General features: G+C 32.6%; 1 protein-coding gene across 1 annotated transcript; it reads right to left on the bottom strand.

The window, feature by feature from the left end:
• Positions 1 to 402: 402 nt before the first annotated feature.
• On the bottom strand, positions 403 to 20168 carry LOC132746703 (basal cell adhesion molecule-like). Its single transcript, XM_060735919.1, has 7 exons — positions 20085 to 20168; positions 19360 to 19453; positions 9648 to 9980; positions 7013 to 7303; positions 6282 to 6584; positions 5596 to 5898; positions 403 to 584 (listed from the first exon to the last, which is right to left on the bottom strand). Exons 1-7 carry the CDS (start codon positions 20166 to 20168, stop codon positions 403 to 405), a joined length of 1590 nt encoding a protein of 529 aa, XP_060591902.1.
• Between the last annotated feature and the right edge of the window lie 3731 nt (positions 20169 to 23899).

The raw sequence follows: 23899 nt of genomic DNA on the forward strand, positions 1-23899 counted from the left end.
TGTAAATATATAAAGGGAACGTAAAGGATATTAAAACTTAATTTGAGGAATCAGTTCAAGTCAAGCTAAAGTAAGCCCGTTTAATGAGAGAATTTTAAAAAAAAAATGAAGAAAAATCAGGTTTGTTATTTTAGCTCAACTTATTCTACTTAAAGGTCTAGTTAACACCAGATACAATTTAAGATTTCACTCTACCTGATACATTTTGATACGAATGGTTAACATCTGTCTCTCCTGTTTTATCCTAAAATTAAAAAAAATCAGTAAAATGTTTATGTGTGTCGGTTATGTATAAAACATCATTGTCATTTATTTGTAAATCAGCAGTGTCATTATCATCTTTCAAATTGCATGTTTCGAGTTATATCAAATTAAATGATTCATTGAGATAAATGTTACGTTTCACAATATGTGAATAGTATCAAGGATAAAGTAAGTGCACTCCGACACAATGGAATGAGGAACATACCTTCTGCACAAAACCACACTTACACTAGTTACAGTTGTTACAATGAAAATTAAAGCTATTGTTAATCCAATAATGAGTCCAGTTTTGGCAAGTTCATCAGACTGTGTTGAGGCCGCTGAAAAAATGAATTAGCTTATTATTATTACTTTGTAACATTCCATGTTTTAATTTTACCACACTTTGTATTATTTGCCTGTTTCCTTTTCTTCTTAGTGAATCAAGTATCTCCTATAACACTCGTCCAAATCAAATAAAGATTTAAAAAAAATACCACCCTGGATGAAGAAGTTTTGTCACGTGACCACAAATGCAAACGCCGATTTAACATTTCAGCAATTACGGACCCGATTTCAGGTAATTATTTGAAGATATCTTTTTTTCTACTGCATCCACAAAATTATGACCTAGACCTTAGGACCCGGCCTTAATTGAGCTTTTATTTTATATATGTAGTAATTGCGAGACTTATGTGTTCTTTTAAAACACTTCGACACAAATTTTCTTTTTGCAAGGCAAACGCCGATAGGTTTTTAACTTTTCTTATCTTTTTTGTTCACTGGAAACCCATGTAGAGGGAAAATAATAGAAGATATATGTCTTTTTACAAGTAATGTTCGTACCTAACTAATCTATAATTTCATTGGCAAGGTTATATTGGATATAAACCCATGTTTTCCACTTATTGTCGATTTGCAAACGTCGGTTGGTCATGTGAAATATATGCAAGCGCCCGTTGATGTCTTTTTGAACGCTGAACTATATCCGTCTCATTTCCAGAGTTCTTCATCATATGAAACAATTTCATTGCAAACTGGTTCTAACAACTCCATTCTGGCCACGACGCCCATGGTTTCCAGATTTATTGAATCTATCGGTAGCTCAACCGTTATGTCTTCTATTGGTTACAAATCTGTTAATACAACAACCAAATCTCAGATATGTCATCCAAATCCAGGTGTTCTGAAACTGACTGCATGGTTGCTATGGACAGACAGTTTAGAGAAAAAGGTTTTTTTTTTCCAAAGCTTCTTACAGCCATCTGAAGAACTGGTACTCAGAAAGATTACGACAATTTATGATATGGTGTCGTCAAAAGAATATTGATTCCTTCACAGCATCCTTAAATACTTGTGCTGATTTGTTATCAGATATGTACAATAAAATAAAGGTTTACAGTAGGTTACCGCTCTATTTTATCTGCAGTTTTACCTCCAGTAGATAACACTGGTTATAAAAGTTTGTTATTGAAGAAGAAGAATGTTTTAAAATAAAAAGAAGGAGAAAAGAGAGAAGTCTTTTGTTCAGAGAATTGTAATATTTGCAACTTGACTTAAATAACCACCGGTTTATAAGAATCTTACACCGGCTGCCGGTACAGACCGGAATATCTGTCGAGTTTCCGCTAAACAGTTACCCGAGAGCTGGATATTCCCGTCTGTACCAACAGCCAGTGTTTGATTCTTTTTCTTGCATATTACATGTCAAATATTTCCGGAACAGAAATTATAAAAACTGATATATATATATATATATATATATATATATATATATATACTTATATATCTATATATATATATATATATATATATATATTACGCACTTTTCTTATAGTAGCGTATAACATACAGCTTCATTCATAAGGAAAATGACGTCATCCTAAGAACGCGATTCATTCATCATAAAAGGCGCGCGTCAATGACGTCATTTAAAGCACGCGACTTGTCTTACATGGGGGTGTAAGACAGAGTTTTCCAGCACCGATGTAAACGGTAGATAATCTTGTCTGAGATGCAAGAAATATATATATTTAAAGACGTTTTCGGGAGTTTTCATATAGACATATAGACAAAATAAAAACTGTTCAAAAGAATTTTTTTAACTTGGCTTGTTGAACAGAAACATTTTAAGCGAAAAAAAAAATTGGGGTCACCGTTCTCATTTTTGAGATATCTGCCCTTGAAATGGACTTTTTTGTTAAATTCAAGGGCAGATAATTTACAATGAATGGTAACAAAACAATTTTTTCTTCCTATTTTCATGAAGCTTATCTTCGTTTTAGTTGAAATGCAAAATTTCAAGAACAAACTTAGAGTGGGTAGTTTTTACATCAACTTCTTTTTTTAACCTGTGCATTTTTTCTAAAAAAATGGACTAGATCTATTTTTTAAAAATTTAAAGTACCTTTATTTTCATTGAAAAAAATTAACAGAAACGATGTAAGGAATTGCATGTTATTATGTATTATAGCATAAAATCGGCTATTTTTTCCCTCTTTTGCCAATGTTATAACGGGACCAAAACCATGTGTTAACATAGTCACGCGCTCTTGTTATAGCCCGGTTTCACCTATGATTGATTCGAGGGCCTCAGTCGCATATTCAAGTAACTATGCCGGAAAAACGGCGTATAGACATCGGTGCTAATATTGGTTGTCGCCCTTTCTAAGAAACACGGACAGTTGTCAATGTAAACAAATACAGTAGAATCTACCTGTCATTCAGTTTAACACTCCGATTAACCTACAAAACTAGACAACACAAATTTTTAAATTAATATGAGAAAATGTTTTTTATTTATGTTAATGTTGATAAATGCTCTTTTTATTTCTTTGAGAGAATAATGCTTAGTGCCTGATTTTTTTATAAACTTGTTTGCTTGAAAAAAAAAAAAAACGATTCTGATCAGACTGATGTCACTGATCTTTTTTCTACAGTAAATCTGAAATCATTCTAAGAATTTCTGAGGGTCATGTTTTGTCTTGGGTAGAGGGTAGAGTAGACTCGTCGGACCCATGCTCGCCCAATAAAGGCAATTATTTGATTATTATTTTAATACAATTTGACTTTTAAAAACTTTTTCAAATTTGTTTTATAGCTGGTCATATTCGTTACGTAATGTGACCCATTTAAAACATAAACACTTACATCCGGGCACTGTCTGCCAGGTCAAACACCACCAAATAAATATTGTAAAATGTTGAAGGAGGAGACCCATGCTCGCCCACCGGTATATTACGAAAATAAAACGGATATTACCTGTAATCATTCATCATATTTATAGACTGATTTGTTAATATAAAGCAGGTATTTATATTTTTGCATATAATTATATTTTTACAGAGTAAAACTTATTAAGATATACTTACTATGTACACTTTTCATTTTTTTCAGAAGATAGTCAACTGCTGTTGTTAGAGTGTAACTAAAAAGTTTCTGTGACTAAATATCATGTAGATAATAAGTTTTTTTTTCAAATTCAAAAAGTTAACTAGTAACATGAACTATAAACTATAACAAGAACAACAGTTTGTGGTCTATATTTTCAATAATTACTCCTCTGCACAATATCTACAAAGCCACCTTGTGCTGGTAACTAAACTTAAATCTACATCTGTTTGCACATTAGATGGCAAGCACTCATAGTGGTACCACTTGTCACATTTGTCACACCCTACCCACGAATATTCTGGTCTGTCACCAACCATACATACAACACAAACTTCTTCATTGTCAAGCTGGTCCTGTTGATTGTCATCAGATGCAGGTAACAATTGTGTGTCATTGTTATTCGTAAGTGACAATTAACTCATATTTCTAATGTTTCACTTTTTCTTTTTCTTTTCAGGTTCACTGTGCAAAACAGATCTTGCATTTTTATATGTTTTCCTTTTGGATGCAGACTTTTGCTTGTTAGGAATAGGAGGTTCAACTAATATTGAACTCAGATCCTCAGATATTATACCTAGTTTAACAAGAGCATTTTCCTTAGAGTGTCCACAATGTTCACATACAGATTTTACTTTCAATAGGAACAGATTTGGCTGCTTCAGGTGTTGACTGTTTAGGTTTTGTGTCAGGAATAAGAGCTTTTTACAGCATTTCTCGTTGAAAGGAAATATTCCTGTACATTTAAAAGCTGATGCTACAGTGCTGCCTAAAGTTTTATTGAAAGCCTGCATTAACACCCTCGGGAAAAGATGTCTAGGTAGTGTTTTGATTCCAAGATAACCCAGCTGGGTGGAAATGTCAGCAACTTTTTTGCTTCAAAACATGAAAATATCCTGCATCTTGGGGTTGTAAAAGATGGGAAGAATGTGCTGGTAGATATAGCAAATCTACAGTATGTCTACGTGCTGCATCAATGAATACTTTGGATACATGTGTTGCATGATTGTCTAGTATGAGAAGAACAGGGCGCTTGTCACCAATATATGGAACAAAACTATGTTCAAACCATTGGACAAAATAGATCTGTAGTTATGTAACCCTTTTCAGTTGTAACAAATGTCCAGCTATCAGGCATACCATCACAGACCATCCGAGGTAGACACTGAGAAAAGATAAGCATTGGTGGAGTGGTCTGACCTGCTGCTGATATTGCATTTAAAAGTGTAACATGACCAGAAAGGTTTACCATACTTTGGTATGCATGCCTTGTACCTGTTGGCACAATAACTTTTTTGCTTGGATTTAGCTTGCCTGAAAATCCAGATTCATCGCAATTATATATCCTGGGATGGTTCATTACTTAAATTCAATTTGTTCAGAGTATTTTCCAAGCAAGTCAAAATAATCATTTACAGAACTTTGAGACAAACTGACTCTATTTTGCTCAAGAGGGTGTGCTATACGCACTGATAAAGTGTGATGCCTCTGAAGAAACTTCCTTACCCATTTATCAGAAGGTCCAGTTGTTACATTAACCCTAGAATCTCCCCCTCTTTGCAAAATAATCTCTAGGGCAATTCTTTTTAGAACTGGTCTTGTCAGGGGTACACCCCTTGAAGCCATATATGTTGCATAATTAACTACAGTCAATTCATCTGCAGCATCTAATAATGGACTTTGACCAAATTGTGTTGTATATCCTTTATACTGTCCATTTATATGGACTTTTAGTGTACTATATTTAACTCATTTGCAGCTCTATGTAAAGAATATCTCTCTTGCATTTTCAAATGTCTCGGGATTAAACAAACCATGATATGCTTAGAAATATAACCATACGAATGTACAAATAATATCGACAACAACTGATTCTCGATAATTCATCTGTCTGGTTATATCTTTAAGACATGTTTAAGTTAAAAAACGTATCTAAATTGTGTAGAAAATGTTCTTGCAAACCTTTTTGTTCAATGTAGAAAATGTGAATGTAGGATCCAATGGCATTAGAAATCAATAATTTGTATTCTCCAATATCTGCATTCGTTGCCCGAATAATTGTCATACCAAAATCCAAATCTGATTGATAAATCCGTATATTGTTGCTTTCATTAACTGCAATCCAGGATTGTCCAACAAACTTACTCCATGAGGCACTAATAGGTTTTGGATAAGCAAGTGCTGTAAAGTGGAGGCTTATCGGCATATTTATTTCGGCAATTACATGATCCATTGTTGCCACAGAAGGATTTGGTCTAGGAGAACCTTAAAAGAAGTTATTGATTAAACTTCATATGCAATAATTCTAAAAACTGCAATTTTTAAATGAACATACGTTCAAAACGTGTTCTTATTCGATAATGCTAATTGGCTTAATTTACTAAGTTCGTCTATATAACACTTAATATCATTTTGAAAATCAAATGTAATTTAAAGCAGCTTTTTTGAGTGTTCATCATGTTTTAATTAAATAAGGAAATTAAATAGGACATACCCATTAATAGTTTCAAAATAGTACTAGTGTTTATCGTATAGTTATCATCTAAAGAAACATATATCTTCATTGTGAAATCCCTTTAAGTTACAGTCAAGATTGTTTTTAAAATTATCTTTAAAAAAAAACAAAAAACAAAAAAAAACTTACTTACATTGTACGAATACATTGATATTTTTCTCCGTCGATGCTGCCTTGTTGATATCATTGGAACCTTTACATGTATATACACTATCATGAAGACAACTTGCATTGAAAGTGGTATAGCATATCGCATAATTTTGTGAATAATTGACAAATTGTTCCTTATCCGGATTATTATCATTGTATATTTCACATGTGGGTGTAGGATTTCCTTCTATTTCATATTGTAAACCAACTGTTTCATTTTCCGAAACCGTGACAGAAGTACTTGCTTCGTTGTTCAGAACAAAATATTTACCGGCACGAGCTTTGTCTGCAATCACAACCAACAGCAAATTTAATTGTAAATAAATAAATCAAAATTAATAAAAATAACTGATCAATTCTAATCTGTATAACACAATTTAATGTTTCAGATAACGAACTGGTTATATTTGTTTTATCCTTTTTTTGTAACACAATCAACAATTTGTTTAACTGCAACGTATAAAAGTTATTTGATTCTTCGTCTAATGCCTATGTAAAGACCGGTTTGATTGCATGGCTTAAAATGGCTTTCTCGGGAAATCCAAATTATAAAAAAGGTGAAACATATACGGTCGTCGTCAGATCTACATAAAATAGAACTAGATTTGAACTTTCGTCAGATTGTATCCGATCACACTGTTTTGCATTTGTAAACAATCAATGCCTTGCATTTAATTGATATTCTTTCAAAGGGCATTGCATACTTAAACTTACATTGAACATTAACTGTTACAATCGTTGTCCTTTTCCAATCACTTAATATGTGGTGTGACGTACAGGAGCATGTGTTATAATTGCGTGAAGCTGTCCATTTAACAGTGCTTGTTACTGTACTCCCTTGTGTTGCCGTCGTTGTGTCATTACTGCCAAAACAATTCCAAGTTAATGATGGAACAGGGTTTCCACCAGAAATTGAACAAACAGAATATTCCGTTTCTGACTCAATAACACGAAAAATGTTGATGTTTCCCAATCCAAGTATAACAGGTTTACTTTCAGGCGGGACTTTGATAATAATAATAATAATAATAAATAATAATAATAAATAAAACTTTTAAAAGGATACTTAGGCACTTTAATGACAAAAATATTAAATTGAATTTATGAAATCACGCTGAAATGACAATTTTTTTTTTAAAGTTCCAGCATAAATGTCTGTACAAATTCTATATATTTTGGGTTTGAAGCATACATCTATACACGTTGAACGAAATTAAGACGCCGTCAGAATCACCAAGTAGTTTAAAAACAAGTCATGTGACTTGAAGTAACCGTTGAAGATACAAAAAGACATTGTGGATATTGTATGATTGAAAAAGGTGTTAGCCATTTATTTGACATGTTCGTTAGCGTTTCCGGAGTTCACTGTGACAACTATTGTAAAATCTTAACGCTCTAACCTGACCCACGTGGGTCAAGCTAGGAAACCGCCATTTTATTCTTTATAAGGAGAAATGTTTTGTTCCAGTGACTGCCTTGTGTATTCATTTTGAGGATATTTACAGAATATTGAATGTAAAATTTAAATCGGAGAAATGAAAAGTTTGCCCGTGTTTCCCTTTAAAAAATGTAACACATTAAACAGATTTAACAGATTTATTGACAATGCAGACTTCTAAATAAACTTATCACTCGAAAAATAATAGCATATAAAAGAAATAAGTTAAGGGTGATCAAAGTGTGAACATATATCTTAACACACATACTGAACATCATGCAATTTATTTTATAAATAACTTTGTTCAGTGCATCATTTTATCTGCTATTAACAAAGTCAAAACCCTAAGACAGATACTCATTATTAGTAAACATTTTATCTTAAGAAATAAGAATAATAATGACAAAATCTAAGAATGTCACGATCATATCTTGTATATATAACACACAAGAACCACACTTAAATTTATATAATAGATTTAAATATAATTTGAAGCTATTTAAAATATTTACAATTTTGCTTTGTGAACAAAACTAAGTAATAAATATCTGTATTGCTTTTAGCAGCTTAAAAATCTAAGTAACGTTAGTTAACGATATTGCTCATTTTCTTAACTCTTAATAATATACGAGTGTTGCTAAACAATTGTTAAGGATAAATATGTATGTGAATTATGTCATTATTTTCCAATCAAGAAGGTATGACATAATCGCAGGGGAAGAACTGTTACACGGAGTATGAATTAACATTTTCCATAACTACTTGACAGTTATCTGACAAATTCCTGACAAGTTATCATACGAACTCCATCCTTTGTGTAACAGTTCCTCACCCATGATATTGAATGAATCAATCGTAAAATCAAATCTTATTAAATACGTTTTTTGCCTGTGGTGTAAATTATTAGATAATGTATTAAATATTAGTGAATACCTTTGGAAGGCATACTTTAAAAAAATTATAGTTTAAAATGTATTTATAATCTGTCAAACAATTGTATGTCTTGGAAATTGTAAATTGAAGTTATTTTGAAAGTACGATTCGAATAGCGATGGCGCAATAGTACGATGGTTAAAACGCGATGTTATATCGCGTTTTCACTATCGTACCATCGCGATTTCACCATCGTACTATCGCGTTATCTTGTTTTCACCATTGTACTACAGCGTCTCGCCATTATGTCATCGCGTTTTTACCATCGATGGTACAAGAGTGAAAACGCAATGGTACGATGGTGAAAACGCGATGGCACGATCGTGAAAACGCAATTACAAGATCGTGAAAACGCGATGGTACGATTGTGAAATCCCGATGGCACGATGGTGAAAATACGATGGTACAAAGGTGAAAACGCAATAGCACGATTGTGAAAACGCGATGGTACGATGGTGAAAAACGCGATGGCACGATGGTAAAAGAGCGATGGTACGATGGTGAAAACGCAATGGTACGATGGTGAAAGCGCGATGACTGAATGGTGAAATAGTACCATCGCGTTTTCACCATTCAGTCATCGCTCTTTCACCATCGTACCATCTAGTTTTTATCATTGTAACATCGTGTTTTCACCATTGTACCATCGTACCAACGCAGATTCACCATCGTACCGTGCATCGCGGGTACACACAAAAATTTAATATCAGGATTGTCCAAACGGAACACTGTATGAAAGCGTTATGACTGTAAAATTTTAAATAAGTGATTTGTTTAACGTTTGATTATTAAAGCCTGGTCGACGTAAAACATAAGCTAAGATGTTGGTATTATTACTTGCAGTGTATAAAGAAAACTCGAACTTATAATGTACCATAAATCATTTTAAAGATTTACGATGTGAAAATCAAAATCTTTTTTTTTTGAACGAAACAAAGTGTATTATAACCATCCATGAAGAAAAGGGTAAAAACTTACATGTTACATTAATGATAATATCTCTGCTTGTAATATCAGCTCTACTAGATCGAGTCCACACTTCACAAAACAGGCGTAGGTTATTAGCCGTCCTGTTTAATCTTAAGTCTAGTACACTTTTAACTGATTTGAGGCCATATTCACCATTAACGTAATTGTTGGTTGAAAACTGTGTCAGATTTTGTACGACCTGTCCTGTTCTATTACGGAGATACCACTGTACTCTTGGGTCAGGTCTACATGGTGATGTTGTACATGTAATGATTTTTGTCTGATTCTCCTTTATATAATCCCAATCTTCATTTTTCTTTAATGTTAGACTTACAGCAGGAACTGTAATTAAAAAAAACTTTCTTAGGCTAGTCTCCCCGTACATTTAATCAAAGATGTTATATTTTCGATCCTTGAAGATCGTTCAGCACGACATAATTGTTGTGTATACATGTTATGTGTTATTTTTAGTTTCTTCTATTTGGTCTTTTTCAACTTGGGTGGTTCCAGTATTCCTACTTGAATACTGTCTAATCATCCTTAGGATATGTTGCCTGCTTTTTTAATTGTCTTTTGACGTCTTATCTGTGATATGCAGGCTTCATAACCTCAGATCCCCTTTCAAAATTCCATTTTATTTAGTTCCGCCCATTGTTTTCTCGTTTAGGAAAAGATGATAATAATTCAACATAAATGGTTAAATTGAAATTAAGCAAAAAATGCCATTATTTTTAATAAACCCACAACATTGGTAGAAAATTATCGTACAATAAACGATCCCTAACTTCAGTATGTCAACCAATAACAATATAGTATAATGTGAATATTTTTGGACTGGCGTTTTAAATTAAGCCATGATAGATAACCGTATTTGCGAGATTGTGAGGTATATTCCCTTTGGAAATACTAAGACAACCTGCCGGAAACCTAAACTTTTTCATGTCAGCATTCGCATTCTCAAGTAATTTCAACAGACATACTTTTACAAAGCTACTTCGCATCAACTTTCCGTGCTTTACTACCGTAGTCAATTTGCTTATTTACTGAACGTTTTGATTGTTTGTTTGTTTTATTGGGTTTTACGTCATACCGAAACAGTTATGGTCATATGGTGACGCTCCAGCTTTACTGGTGGAGGAAGACCTCAGGTGCCCCTCCGTGCACTATTTCAGGCACGAACCTGAGTAAAACTACCTTCGTTCCGTAAACTAGCTGTCGGGATTTGAATCCACAGCGGTGAGGGGCAATTGGTTTTTATAGTATGGCTATCACATTGGAGTAGTATTAGAGTGACACCATTTGTAACATTCGACTTCCCAGGCTTTTCAAAACATGTACATTACTATATAATGTTGTGTTTTTTATCACTAACTTATTACATTTGATATGCACCAGGAATATATGACAATTATGTTAATAGATAAAACAATATTAAGTTCATAATTTTCCCATTCATCTTAAAGCAGTGTAAAGTGTATTACTGTCTATGCTTATTAGGCTGATAAAATTGCTGACGGAAACATAACGTAGTGTTACGAGCCAGGCGTAACTAGAAAGAAAAGCCAGCAACAAACTTGTAACAATATAACAAATTTATTACAGAAAAATATTAAAGAAAAATAAAATAACAATTACGTTTACAAATACCTGAAGTCCAAATAAAAGTGAAAATCTTAAATGTCTAGTCTGATCCTGGAATGATCCTTTTTGAATAACACAGTTAAATCCAAGTTAAATCCAAGAACACTTTAGAATAAATTCCCACAATAAAATCCACAAGAATAATTTATTTTAAAATCCAAGCTCCAATAAATCACTTAATATCCAAGTTGAAGAATACTCCAAATATATTGATGACTTAAAAGCTCACTGATGACTTAAAAGGTAACTGATGACTTAAAGTTAAGATTAATGAAAAATGTCTCCTTATATATTAACTAAGAAGTTTCCAGAAAGGTCTATTATGTTCTCAAGTAATCATAATCTAGCAACTTCAACAATAAAGATCATTCCAGAAGTTTCTATCTAAATATAATGCATGAGTTTTCTACAACAGTTAAGAACCTTCTAGTACATACATGTAGTTTATGTTCTAAAAATAGAACAATGATAATATTGGAAAAACCAACTGGTCAGATACAAACTATATACATGTAATATGTTGCATACATAACACTTCCCCTCTTCAAGAAAAAGAAATATGAATGAAATGAATATTTCTTTTACATAAATCCAAACAATGTAACTTACAAATAACATAGGAGAAATGTTAAACAATTTTATACATTCATTCATATATATGTGTATTACAAACAATAGTAAACAACAACAAAAAAAATCAATCATATCATATACATGATTAATTTAAAATACTGCAAATAAGAGTTTTAGACACGTGAAAGTGCATCAGGGATCAAATTATCTTTCCCTTTAATGTGTCTAATGTCAAGACTATATTCTTGCAAAAATAAACTCCACCTCATCAACCTTTGATTTTTGTTTTTAAGTTTATGCAAGAAAGTGAGGGGATTGTGATCACTAAAGACAACAACAGGCAACTTTGAAGAAGTTAGATAAACTTCAAAATGCTGAATAGCAAGAATAAGAGCAAGGCATTCTTTCTCTATAGTAGAGTAATTTTTCTGATGTTCATTAAACTTTTTAGAAAAGTAACAAACAGGATGGTCAACACCATTGTTGTCTTCTTGGATCAATACACTTCCAGCACCTATGTCACTAGCATCTACAGCTAACTTAAAGTTTTTATTAAAATCTGGTGCCAAGAGAACTGGTGCACTCTTAAGTATGGCTTTAAGGCTGTCAAATGCCATTTGACACTTGTCATTCCAAATTGACAAATTTGTCAATGGTTCTGCAATTACCGAAAAATTATTACAAAATTTACGATAATACCCTGCCATACCAAGAAATCGCATCAGTTGTCTTTTACAAGTAGGCACAGGAAATTCAGAGATAGCTTTGACCTTAGCTTCAATTGGTTTTACTTTACCCTGTCCCACTACATGTCCTAGAAATGTTAAAATTGCATGACAAAATTCACTTTTTGCAAGATTAACTGTCAATTTAGCATCACTAAGTCGGTCGAAGAATGCTCTTATAGTTTTGAGATGTTCCTCCCATTCATCAGAGTAGATGATTGCGTCATCAATGTATGCGTCACATCCGCGTAGACCAGATATTACCATGTTTATAAGTCTCTGAAATGTTGCTGGTGAGTTTTTCATACCAAATGGCATGACTTCAAGCCGTCTGGTGTTACAAAGGCTGATATTTCTTTAGCTCTATCAGTAAGTGGAACTTGCCAGAAGCCTTTTAGAAGATCGAACTTTGTTACATACTTTGCTTTTCCAATTTTGTCAATACAGTCATCAATTCTTGGTATAGGAAATGAATCAGTTTTTGTTACAGAGTTCATTTTACGATAATCTGTACACATTCTATATGTTCCATTTGATTTCGGTACAAGAATACATGGAGAGCTGTAACTGCTTTGACTTGGTTCAATAAAGTCATTATCCAATAAATACTGAACTTCTTGTCTTAGGTACTTTTGTTTTATAGGATTCGTTCTATATGGATGTTGTTTTATTGGTTCAGAGTTTTCAAGAATGACATCATGATGTATTTTATCAGTCCGTGTGGGAATATCAGGAAATAAGTGTTCATATTCATAAATAAGCTGTTTCAGTTCATCTCGTTTCGACGGTTCTAAGTGAGCAAGTTTTTCATCCAGATTTTTCAGAATATCAGAGTTTTCAAGCTTTGCTGAACCAGGATCAGACTTTTCAAAATTTTCATAACTATTAGATTCAACTGAACATTGATTTTGTGGAACAGACTTTACAAAAGATATAGGTTTACTAATTTCGCTATCTCTGTCAAAATATTCTTTTAACATATTTATGTGACACATTTGTTTTTGCTTTCGCCTCCCAGGAGTATTGATAATATAATTAAGGTCACTGACTTTCTTCTCAATAGTATAAGGACCAAAGTATCTTGCCTGTAATGGTTTTCCAGGTATAGGTAAAAGAGCAAGTACTCTATCACCAGGGTTCAAACTTCTTTCCTGAGCATTCTCATCATACCTTGATTTCATTTTGCTTTGTGTTGATTTTAAATTAACCCTAGCTAACTCACATGCATTAGTCAACCTATTTCGAAAATCCGATACATACTGAAGCAAATTTAAAGAAATGTCATCTTCAGACAGGAATTTCTCTTTTAGAAGTTTTAAGGGTCCTCTGACAGTGTGACCAAATACTAATTCAAAAGGGCTGAAGCCAAGAGATTCCTGAACAGATTCTCTTACAGCAAATAACAATAAATGGATGCCTTCATCCCAGTCTTTTTCAGTGTCAAAACAATATGACCTAATCATATTTTTCAGAGTCTGGTGAAATCTTTCTAATGCACCTTGACTTTCAGGATGATAGGCTGAAGACCTATATTGAGTAATTCCTAATTCATGCATGACCTGCTGGAAAATACCAGACATAAAATTTGACCCTTGATCAGACTGTACTGATTTAGGTAAACCAACAAAAGTGAAAAATTTCACAAGAGCCTTAACAATAGTTTTGGCTTTAATATTCCTTAAAGGAATAGCTTCAGGGAAGCGCGTAGAAGCACACATAATAGTTAATAAGTACTGAGAACCTGATTTAGTTTTTGGTAATGGACCTACACAGTCAATAATAACTCTACTAAAAGGTTCTTCAAATGCAGGAATAGGCTGTAAATGAGCTTTAGGTATTGTCTGATTAGGTTTGCCAACCATCTGACAAGTATGACATGATTTACAGTACCTAGATACATCTGCTTTAAGGCCAGGCCAATAAAAATGATTGAGAATTTTATGGTAGGTTTTATTAACACCTAAATGACCTGCCATGGGTGTTTCATGAGCCAAGCTTAATATTTCCTGGCGATATGATTTAGGGACCACAATTTGGTGATTAACAGTCCACTCCTCTTCAGCAGGGACATCGGGCGGTCGCCATTTTCTCATTAAAATCCCATTCTTTTCATAATAACAAACAGGGACTTGTAAAGCTTCATCTTCACTAAAAGCCTTTTGAAAAAGGACTGAAATCTCAGGATCATTTTGTTGTTCCTGGATAAGCTGTGACCTTGACAGCATGTCACGACCTTGATCTTCAGATCTTGGTGTAGAAAAATCAGATATTGAAAAATCTGTCTGAGTTTCAGGCAGAGTAGGAGTAAGAGAAAAATTCATTTCATTATCAAAAGACTGACCTATAAAAGTATCAGCTAAGTCAATATCTGAACAATACGAGGGCTGTTCAAAAAGTTCGTGGACTGCGGCTCTACTGTTCACATCTTTTAATTTGCGTATATGATTTTACAAGAGTCATATATGAACCTATGTCCTTAATAAACAGTGAAAAAATCAATACAATATGTATACAAATAAAAATTCTGTGACAGTTACAAATCACAAGGGGTGCACAATCCGGCGCACGCTGATGATGAAACAAAATGACGTTCGTGACGTCGCAATATAAATGAAACATTTTACCAGCGTCATTGTTTCTGAAAGTACTCTTTTTAGTGTTCAATATCTGCGGATCATATACCAAAACCATTTTTCTGTTTGCGATGATGACCCGAGATATAAAGTGGTCATCTATTCGCTCCATTCTTCGTATAAAGGTCCGAGTGCTGCATACTTTCCACTCTTTATCGGGATTTTTGAGTAATTTAGACACTAAACGGACAGTGTTATTAAGTTAATTCAATTGTTGATTGATAGTATCAATTTGAAACCGCCCTTGTCCGATCTTTAAACAATATGATTATCGATGATAAAGAAAATATTTTATCAACTGACAATTATTCTATGCGGTAATCTACTGAACACCGGCTAGCATCAATTATCAAACAGACCGGGGTAAATACAGGAAAAACAAAAAATAACTACAAGTATTTATTGTAAATACGCATATATCCTGATGAATGAAATATAATTTTATTTTAATTAAATTAAATTGTTTTGTCAGAATTGAATGCATAGACCCGATGCAGAAATTAAACATGTCGGACATCTCGCAAAACTTGCATATGCCTGAACTTCTGTAAATCTTTTGCAATTGACGTTACAAACGTCCCAACAATTTGCCGCTAAAATTGTTCGTCGCCCTTTCTGTCTGTGAGCATGTATTTGCCGTATTTGAATCGCTTGCGCGACCTTAAACCAAGAGATTTGCCCGCCAACTCATTTATCTTCGTTAATTTAATCACCTCATAAAAATATAAAGGGGTATCCTACATTTATTGGTAAAAATTTCCGAAAGAGCGAATTTCTAGTTTTTGAACGGGGTTTATACTTCCCAACTTACCCGTCTGTCTACTGCTGCTCAAAACTTGTTTGTTCAGCTATTCAACGTCCAAACGACGCCAAAAGTCAGATTTATGTCATTTAAATATTAATAGATGATTACTTGTATTTAACTTCATAAAACAATCATTTAATTTGTTTCAACATTTGTTTATATTTAAACATTATATGAAAATTTCGACGTGCGCCGATGTTGCGTTGCCATGGTTATTAAAGTGCACATAACTCGTAAAGGAAATAAAAGTTAACAATAAAAGTAAATCTTACTTTTGAAATTAAAGACACTCTTTCGATTCATATCCACTAAGGGTGTTTTTATGAACCAAGTAAAAAATGACAGCAAAAATCCACGAACTTTTTGAACATACCTCGTAATTATCTTCTTGAATGGCCTTCTTAGCCATAGCTCGAGTAACTGCACACGAAGGATAAAGGTCAGGAATTTCCTGCTCAATGGGGTCAGGTATCTGATCCACACAAGGAGTGTCAGTTACAAGTGGATTAACCACTACCTTATCTCCAGCTAAGTCATTACCTAACAATAAATGAACACCTTAAAAGGGTAAGAAAGATCTTATACCTACAGCCACCGGCCCAGTTACCAAATCTGAGGACAAATAAATATTATGGAGAGGGACATTAAAAAAACCACACTCTACACCCTGAATAAGGACACTAGATCCAGAAGAAGTCTTCTCAGAAAAAGGCAGTGTATCTGCTAAAATAAGAGATTGAGAAGCTCCTGTGTCTCTTAAAATTGTAATAGGAGTAGGTGGGCAAGTATCACCAATAAGTGACACGGAACCTTCCGAAAGGAATGGTTCATAAATCTCCATTATAGAATCAGACTTGGGTTCTTTGACCTTCAAAATTGCATTGTTATCGATACAAGACTGAGGTTCAGACCTTGAAGTGGTAAGACCTGTGAGTTTGGCCTCATTACGTTGCTGTTGCCTCCTTTTTAAGGTAAAGCAATCAGAAATAAGATGTCCAGTTTTCTTGCAATAATTGCATGTAGGACGAGATAAGGGACTATGACCTTTATGTTCATCAGATGACTTTGGTTTGGGAGTATTTGACTGACTAGATAAGCCAGATATATTACCAGAACTGAACTTGGAATTAAAATGTGAGGGTGTGAACTTCACTTTATTTATAAATGAGACTTTGTGGGTTAAAGAATAATCATCAGCTAGACGGGCAGCTTCTTCTAAAGTTTCTACCTGTTTTTCATCTAGGAAAGATTTAACATCTGAGTGAATACAACGTTTAAACTCTTCAACTAACATGAGCTGTCTGAGCTTTTCATGATTTTTATTTATTTTCTTAGATAGACACCACCGATCAAAAAGTTGTTCTTTTTCTCTTGCAAATTCGACATGGGTTTGACCAATTTCTTTCTTAGAATTTCTGAATTTTTGCCTGTAGGCCTCTGGTACTAACTCATAACCTTTCAGAATTAATTCTTTTACATTATCATAATTAGAGCTTTGTTCAACAGTAAGTTGTGTATAGATTTCACGAGCTTTACCAGTTAAGACGCTCTGTAAAAGTAATGTCCAGTGCTCTCTTGGCCATTTTAAATTTTCAGCAACCTTTTCAAAATGAAGAAAATACTTATCAACTTCTTTTTCTTGGAAAGGTGGAACAAGCCTAATATTTTTAGTGACATCAAATTTTGAATTTATTCTATGTTCAAACTGATTTGCTCTCTCTTTGATTTCTAATTCTCTCATTTTTAACTGAAATTCTCTCTCTTCTCTTTCTTTTTCAAACTGCCTTTCCCTTTCTTTTTCTTCCCTTTCTTTTTCTAACTGTAACTGCCTTTCTTCCCTTTCTTTTTCTAACTGTAACTGCCTTTCTTCCCTTTCTTTTTCTAACTGTAACTGCCTTTCTTCCCTTTCTTTTTCTAACTGTAACTGCCTTTCTTCCCTTTCTTTGTCTAACTGTAACTGCCTTTCTTCCCTTTCTTTTTCTAATTTCATTTTTTCTAATTCAAATTTAAATTGAAGTTCAAGCTCTTTTATCTTAATTTCTGGATTTGTTTCAACAATCAGAGAAAGTGCATCTTGTCCAAAAATATCTTCATCCACAAAATAATGAATCAGAAGATTTTTAATTTCTTGTTTACGCATTGAAGATTTAATTTCTGATAAATTATACTTTTTTGCAAGATCGAGCAAATCAGTTTTCTTAGCCAAATCTAATACCTCCTGGGAAGGTTCAGCTACAAACTTTTCTAAATTAAAAGACATGACTGCTTGTTGCTGGTTTTAAACTCAGAAAGTGATGTGTTTCAAAAATTTCAAAAATAAAAGGTACACTTAATAGAACAACTATGATATCAACTCAGATGAGTAAATACGGTAATAATAAAATGTAAAATAAACGGTAATAATTTCCAATAATGTAGCCAAAAAGAAATATTCAAATCCCGGACGAGCCCCCAATTTCTGTTACGAGCCAGGCGTAACTAGAAAGAAAAGCCAGCAACAAACTTGTAACAATATAACAAATTTATTACAGAAAAATATTAAAGAAAAATAAAATAACAAATTACGTTTACAAATACCTGAAGTCCAAATAAAAGTGAAAATCTTAAATGTCTAGTCTGATCCTGGAATGATCCTTTTTGAATAACACAGTTAAATCCAAGTTAAATCCAAGAACACTTTAGAATAAATTCCCACAATAAAATCCACAAGAATAATTTATTTTAAAATCCAAGCTCCAATAAATCACTTAATATCCAAGTTGAAGAATACTCCAAATATATTGATGACTTAAAAGATCACTGATGACTTAAAAGGTAACTGATGACTTAAAGTTAAGATTAATGAAAAATGTCTCCTAATATATTAACTAAGAAGTTTCCAGAAAGGTCTATTATGTTCTCAAGTAATCATAATCTAGCAACTTCAACAATAAAGATCATTCCAGAAGTTTCTATCTAAATATAATGCATGAGTTTTCTACAACAGTTAAGAACTTTCTAGTACATACATGTAAGTTTATGTTCTAAAATAGAACAATGATAATATTGGAAAAACCAACTGGTCAGATTACAAACTATATACATGTAATATGTTGCATACATAACAGTAGCAATACAATTATTAGATAGTCATTCTGTACTTTTTACATTGGTTTATCGTTTGATTAAGTTTGTAATTAGTTCAAATTGTAATCGAAATATATATAAGTATATTTAATACAAAAAAAACGTAACACTCTTACAGTTTTGTAAGTTATAATAGTAAAATCATTAATTAAACAAGTAAGTAAACCAAGAATCTTCTATAATAAAAGTGAGTAAAACAATGACACAAAATTAAATACCTGATACGTGAATGACGACCTTATTACTTATATGAGATTGCGTCGCGAATGCTGTGTACTGTTCGTCGCAAGATACGCTGATAAGGCTCTTGTACTATATCCACAGGCGAGTACAGTCAACTCCATGGCTTTGTAGAAGAGCCGGGTCGATCCGTCTTCATAAGAGAAACAACCGAAATGATAGGTAGCTATTACCATTATCATTAGAGCACTCCGCTGCATAAATCAGCTATCCTAATAAGAAACCTAGATCAATAGCTGGGTCAATCAATATTGAGCGCGACGAGGCGTCATCAGGCGGTGTTTAGGTGCGTCTCCTGCGCGATTTTGTTTTGACGCTGAGTGCGCGATCTGGAATTTTGCTCGTGGACCACAGGGCCTGTGGGATAGCATACGCGGTTCACTTTGAGCGAGCGGAGCTAGGCACTGTATGAATTCTTCCGAGATATAATTTGACCTTGGTGTCCAGCTTTATTTCCATTGATTACGTATAAACTACTCTTGTACGAATATTGATATTTGGAGACGCAGACGTTTAAAAAAACAGTGATACAGATAAGGAAAATTGCGTGGAGAGAGAGGTTTAAACCTATTGAAATTTACTAGCCAATTTTGTTTTTTACGACAAAGAAGCTGTGAGAGTATTGGCGAACACATACCATCCAGCGGCGCCATGGACGGAGGATTTAATGTAAGCGAGCCCTACTTTCGAGCGCGGTGGATACAATCTCATAATCTGCAATATGATCATAGTTATGTTGACGGATGTTTACAAGGATAACACGAATGGCGCATCCAGTAGAGGACATGCGCTGTGTATGAACGAAGATCTGTCCTGAAATTAACACTACTGCCTTCTGTTCCGTTCAGCGTTGTAGAATGAATTAGCGGGAACGCAAGAAACTAGCAGGAATATGAGCACGATCATATTCACATAATCAAGGATAAAGCATTTTTTTCTTTTGCTACGTGACTGAAAATGAAAAACACCATTTTTCTAAGTTTGTATATATATATACAGTTATCACAGACTTGTTTGTTTATTAGATATGGTTATACATGAAACATCATTTAAAGCTGCTTGTTAAATGTTTTAAAGTATTTGCTGGCGGCTTTAAGTTGGGCATTTTGAAATTCAATCTCTTTTACCCTATTGTTGTTTATGTTATTGCATATTGTTCATAAAAGAGATAATAAACACGACGTGTTTATACATATATAATGACGCCCAAGTTTGGTACTGATCTTTACATGATTACAAACATGACCTGGGGGCTATTTCAAAGTTTATTTTATACTAATATAGAATTAAAAAAAAGTTGAGGATGTTATTTTGGTTTTCTATTATTGAATATCTTTTTGATTATCTGGAAATTTCTGCTTGATTATAATCCTTAAAGATAATAGATAAATTATGGCATGATGATGCAATTTGTAAAAGGGGACTCGGCTTATCATCCATTGTTGAACAATTTACAAGTTATCTCTAGCACTTAGTAGACACATATACTGCAATCGGATATAAGAGGAGATTTGAGTCAGTTTGTAAAACATAAGATATCGATAAAATACGGTTATTGTCTGTTATTGATTTTTAAGACAATTTCTACAGTTTTATGAAAAATTAATCCTTACATAGAATTTTCTAAATTTTGTGTATGAAGAGTAAAATTTAATGACGAATTTAAAATAAAAAGAAAAATATATGTTGACGTGTTGGATTTCTTGTAAAATGGCAGTTTCCTTGGTAACCGTATATCTAAAAACTGTCAAAATAGCTTAACTGTGTTATAACGAATAGAAAATGAAACACACAACGAGCATTGTTTTATGCAAATATAATCTTATCAAATGATTCTGTATGAAACAAATGATAATCTGAACATATTTCTTTAAAAAATGAGTTCTCCATGTTCCTCAACCGAACAAAAATGAGAAAAATAAACATGAATTATGAGAATAATTAGAGATATTGAAAAAAGTGTTTCATAGGATTTTCTAATTTTTTTGTATGTTGTGTAAAATTTAATGACAAATGCAAAAAGAAAAAGAAAAATATATGTTGGCGTGTTGGATTTTTTGAAAAATGGCAGTTTCCATGGTAACCGTATATCTCAAAATAGTCAAAATAGCCAAACTGTGTTATAATAATGTATAAAATAGCTTATTACACTCACAATAAACATAATTTTATACAAAGCTTGCTTTATCTTAGGGTTCTGTATAAAACAAACGATAATTGGAACATATTTCTTTAAAAAATAAGTTTTCATGCTTTTTAACTAAAAAAAATGAGAAAAATAAACATGAATTCTGTAAAAAATTAAAGCTATCAAGAAATTTCTTTCATAGAATTTTCTACATTATTGATATATAAAGTAACATTTGATGGTGGATTCAAAAATAGAAATAAAATATATATGTTGACGTGTTAGTTTTTTGAAAACGGGCAGTTTCCATGGTTACCGCATATGCCAACTGTCAAAATTACCACGCTTTCTTAAGAAATATCAGTGTTATACTAAATGTATTGTCAAATATACAACAAAAACATGTTGTAATAAAAATTTCTTTTTCTTTTGATGTTATATTATTAAGTAAATGATACTGAATATCTTTTTAAAACATATCTAGGGCCATATTATTTTTTTCACTCGACTAACATACCCGAACAGTAAGCAAGTATTCAGAAATTTACAAAGAAAATAATGAAATTTCTTAGATATTTATTTTGTTTTTTTTATTCAACACTCAATATATCATTTTAAACTTCTTTGCCCAGTTTTCTGCCAGTAATCAAGTCGCGACGCACTTTCGTCACTATACCACAAGTGGGTTGGGTAACGCGCGCAGAATTATCATCAATGCTGTCGCACTAATGCTTGGAGAAATCCTTTATGTGATGTTGTCTAAACGACTTCTTATTCTTTTGAACCGATCTCCTTTTGAACATTTAGAATTATCTATCCTGTATTATTTACTCATTATTTGCTTATAGCCGAAATTTAAACACTTATCCGAATACTATTCAACTTCACCTTCATTTGAAGAGTAATTATGCGTGATTATCTTTCTTGGAAGCGCATAACGATGCGCACAGAAAACTACCGAAAACGTCTTTAATAAAACATACCATAGCCAAAGGTAACCAATATGAAAACAAAACAAGTCGAGGCTCTTCGTGCATTCATTCCACACAACATTGAGCATTCCTGAAATTGTATCTGGGATTCAATATGTTTTTCATCAGCGAAATTACGCCTAATATGTTTTCTGAAGTAATTATTTGTTCGCCTACAAGATGTATTTTATATGCATTTTGTGAAATTGAATAATTTGGAAATTATGTTCCAAAGTTTTTGGCTTGAGCGAAATTTCTTTTAGTTATAAGTACTGAATAATATCATAAGTACTAAATAATATCAAAGCCCTGGACTATACAGACTTTTACAAAATGATATTAAAAATATTTAATTGTGGATGCAAATTATGCATGGCATTTAACTATTTGACCAACATTTACCAAATGCATGCGCATTCTATTTACTTTTTGTTAACATCGGCACATATGTAAATACTAACCGAGTTACAACCAAAGAAACCAAGATACAGATTTACTTCTAATACTTTGTGATAAGATGTTGTTAAAGGGTTATAACTTTAAACAATTATGTAGGATACTTTTAAATATAAGATACAACTTAATATATTATGACAATTATTCGGGAGTTATTTAAGCTTAACATTTTTAAATGACACTATTTCAAAGAATAACAACAATGTACAACCTGGTTAAATCCTTTTTGTCACTTATACTCATACAACAACAACAATAACAAATAAATTGCCATTAGTTAAAAAGTAGTCTGTACCATTTTAGAAATGGTAATAAACATCGATTTTTGTCAAAAATATATGTAACAAATAAAAGAGCATAGTTATCTAAATTATAATTGTAGTTAATTTAAACGAGTATCTGTTAGGGTTCAAAAATAGAAAGAGGGTGAGTTCAGAAAACCTGGCAGATGTTATCACTTTTAATGAGACGTCGCTATATCTTTAATGATAATTATCTACATACAATTGCAGGTGTTCTTGTGCCATAATGGAGGTTTAGCATAGTTTTATTTTAAGCTGTAAATATATACTTTTTATTCAATTCTCTATTAACCTTCTTATTTAAAGATTTAACAAAAAACTTAACAATAAGCATATATTAAAGGAGCAATAAATCGAACATACAGTTCACTTCAAGAAGGGATTGAACCTTACTAAATAGGTATACTATTTAGAAAAAAATAAGTTTAATAAATCGAATGTATTCTAAATTTTTAGTCGAATTATAAAAGTTTTTTAAAGTACGGACTAGTTTGCTAACTATTTAATATAAAAAATTATATTGAATTGGTATAGGTTAATCTTTGAACCATTAGTAAATATTTACTTACTTTTAAAGGTGTCCTGATTGATAAAATCACAGGTAGTGTTATACATTATACATACGATTTCAAAACTTCCTGGTGTAGACGTTCTGTGTAAA

This window comes from Ruditapes philippinarum, unplaced genomic scaffold, assembly GCF_026571515.1.
Source record: "Ruditapes philippinarum isolate M1 unplaced genomic scaffold, ASM2657151v2 ctg8133_1_1_1_1, whole genome shotgun sequence".
Classification (NCBI taxonomy): domain Eukaryota; kingdom Metazoa; phylum Mollusca; class Bivalvia; order Venerida; family Veneridae; genus Ruditapes; species Ruditapes philippinarum.

Coding starts and splice junctions, on each gene's coding strand:
- LOC132746703 (XM_060735919.1), bottom strand. CDS start 20,168: ATGTCCTCTACTGGATGCGCCATTCGTGTTATCCTTGTAAACATCCGT. Junction 9,981..19,359: donor GGTCGTCATTCACGTATCAG/GTATTTAATTTT, acceptor TTTTAATTACAG/TTCCTGCTGTAAGTCTAACA. Junction 5,899..6,281: donor TATCAATGTATTCGTACAAT/GTAAGTAAGTTT, acceptor ACTTCTTTTAAG/GTTCTCCTAGACCAAATCCT.